The 2,121-nt window shown below is 43.4% G+C and overlaps 1 protein-coding gene across 1 annotated transcript; it reads right to left on the reverse strand.

The window, feature by feature from the left end:
• Window positions 1-253: 253 nt before the first annotated feature.
• LOC137274763 (tigger transposable element-derived protein 6-like) lies at window positions 254-1,897 on the reverse strand. The gene has a single exon (XM_067808101.1). It carries the CDS (start codon window positions 1,895-1,897, stop codon window positions 254-256), a length of 1,644 nt encoding a protein of 547 aa, XP_067664202.1.
• Window positions 1,898-2,121: the final 224 nt, after the last annotated feature.

The raw sequence follows: 2,121 nt of genomic DNA on the forward strand, positions 1-2,121 counted from the left end.
AATGATGACATGGCGAAACTTGAAATAATTCGCTATAGGTAGCTTTTGTGTTCACACAAACAAAATTCGTATCATACATTATTTAATAACGAGTGAAATACATGTACAAAATGAAACCGTGGAGGCATGAATGATGATGATAATAATTTTTATCCCAAACGATAAAACAGAGCAATTTGTTCTCGTCATCATACTTTACACACACTTTGAGTCACTGTGGGAGAATCAATTATCATTCTTTTTAAGTTTTTGTTTAAGTTCTCTCTGCTCTTTTCTGGCCTTTTTTTTCTGCTTCATTTTTCCGTTTCTGCTCAACTTTCTTTCTTTTCATTTCAATGATATGATCGCTTGTCAATATTCTGTGTGAGGTCAGCTTTCTGGGATTGACTTTGCCTTCTGAAGTTTTAGTTTCAGGCAAAGAAAATTCCTTGTTTACTGCCTCCAGTTGTCTAAGAGACATCCCTTCATCACTTGCAATCTCTACAATCATATTGCCAGATTCATCAAATGAAGAAGGGACGTCTCCACTGAGAACAGAGAGTATAAATTCCTCAGCTGTCAAGACCTCTGCTCCCTCAGGAAGGTCAGGCTCCTGCGGAGCGGATGTTGATGGTGTCTGATCGGGAGTCGCTGCAACTTTACGTGTAACTGCATCATTGGCAGCTTCGGGGGTTTCAGGGTTGGCTACTTTGGAGTTTGATGTGGAAGCTTTATCAAATGGTTGAGATGGTGCAAAGGCTGATCTGGGGATGGCTGTGGGATTGAAGGGAAATATCCCACATTTCCTGAAGCCATTGATAATGTTGCTGGCGGTGAATGCTTTGTCATAAGCAGCTCTGAATAACCTCGGCCACTCCCACTTACAAACGATGTTGTTGGGGCTGCTGCTCATATACTCCGAACATCCAAAGCTCCATTCCCTACTAAACGAACTAAATACAGTTTTATCTAGCGGACAGAGCCACTGGGTCGTGTGGGGAGGGAACGCGAGAACTGTAATATTATTCTCGCGTGCCTTCTCCAGAAAACCCAGCGTCTCGTGAGATGAATGGCTGTCAAGGATGATCAGCTGGGGTCTCTCTGAGCCGCAATACCTGAGAAAATGGTCTTCAAACCATCTCTCCCCCAGCTGATCCTCCATCCATGCTCTCTCCTGGTATGTATACACAGTACCTGGAACACCGAGTTTTGTGTTATAGGCACCCAAACTTCTTTGGGTTTTCCCTTTCACAATGGCCATTGGCGGTATGGTGTTCCCTGTGGCATTAACACAGGCCAGCACCGTAACTCGGTCTCGGTCATTTCCGACTCGGCCAGGAATGTTTTTGATGCCGGTTTCAGCAAAAACTTTCGCTGGCCGGTGAGTCAGAGGGACCCCAGTTTCATCTATGTTCCAGATTAATTGTGGTTTCTGGCTTAAACCTAGGGTATCTATGATACCACCTAAAGTTTCAAAATACTTGTCCACGATGATGGGGTTCAACATCCTTGCTCTCACTGTGGATAACGCCACTGGAGTTCTGAGCTTCACGTCAGGGTGACGTTTTAGGAAGCCCGCTATCCACTTCTTGCCAGGAATACCCCCTTTAAATGGATTTTTAATACCCAGCTGTTTGCAAATTCGAGACACCTTTATAATTAACTGACGTCGAGTAATTCCGAAACCCTGCAACGCAGCTAATTTCAGTTTTCTAGCAATGTCATTTTCAAGGTCTGCGGAGATGGTTGGTGGACGCCCAAGATGCAAGTCGCCTTCAGATTTTCCTGTGACGCGGTCTGATATGGTCATGACGGGCACACCGTGCTTTTTGGCCGCCTTCCGGAACGACATGCCCATATGTACATCGTTAATTGCCATTTGAAGGTCCTCTTTTGTATATGTTCTTTTCTTCCCCATCTAGAAAAGTAACAATAGTAGCTTAATTCTAATAAAAAGACCAAAACCTTCATGACTGAACAAGATATTCATTTATTTCAGTAACAACCACAGTGTTGTAAAACTTCCATAATGGTTTTCATATCCTGTTGGAGATCATAATGGTTTTGTATATAATACAAGACCTGACGCGCAAGGTGCATCATAGACATTTCACCGTGTATCTCCCCTGCTGGTGTTTTAGT

Source organism: Haliotis asinina, chromosome 1 (genome assembly GCF_037392515.1).
Source record: "Haliotis asinina isolate JCU_RB_2024 chromosome 1, JCU_Hal_asi_v2, whole genome shotgun sequence".
Taxonomy (NCBI): Eukaryota; Metazoa; Mollusca; class Gastropoda; order Lepetellida; family Haliotidae; genus Haliotis; species Haliotis asinina.

What these genes read in the sequence shown, in the direction of transcription:
- LOC137274763 (XM_067808101.1), bottom strand. Translation starts at nt 1,897, where the DNA reads ATGGGGAAGAAAAGAACATATACAAAAGAGGACCTTCAAATGGCAATT.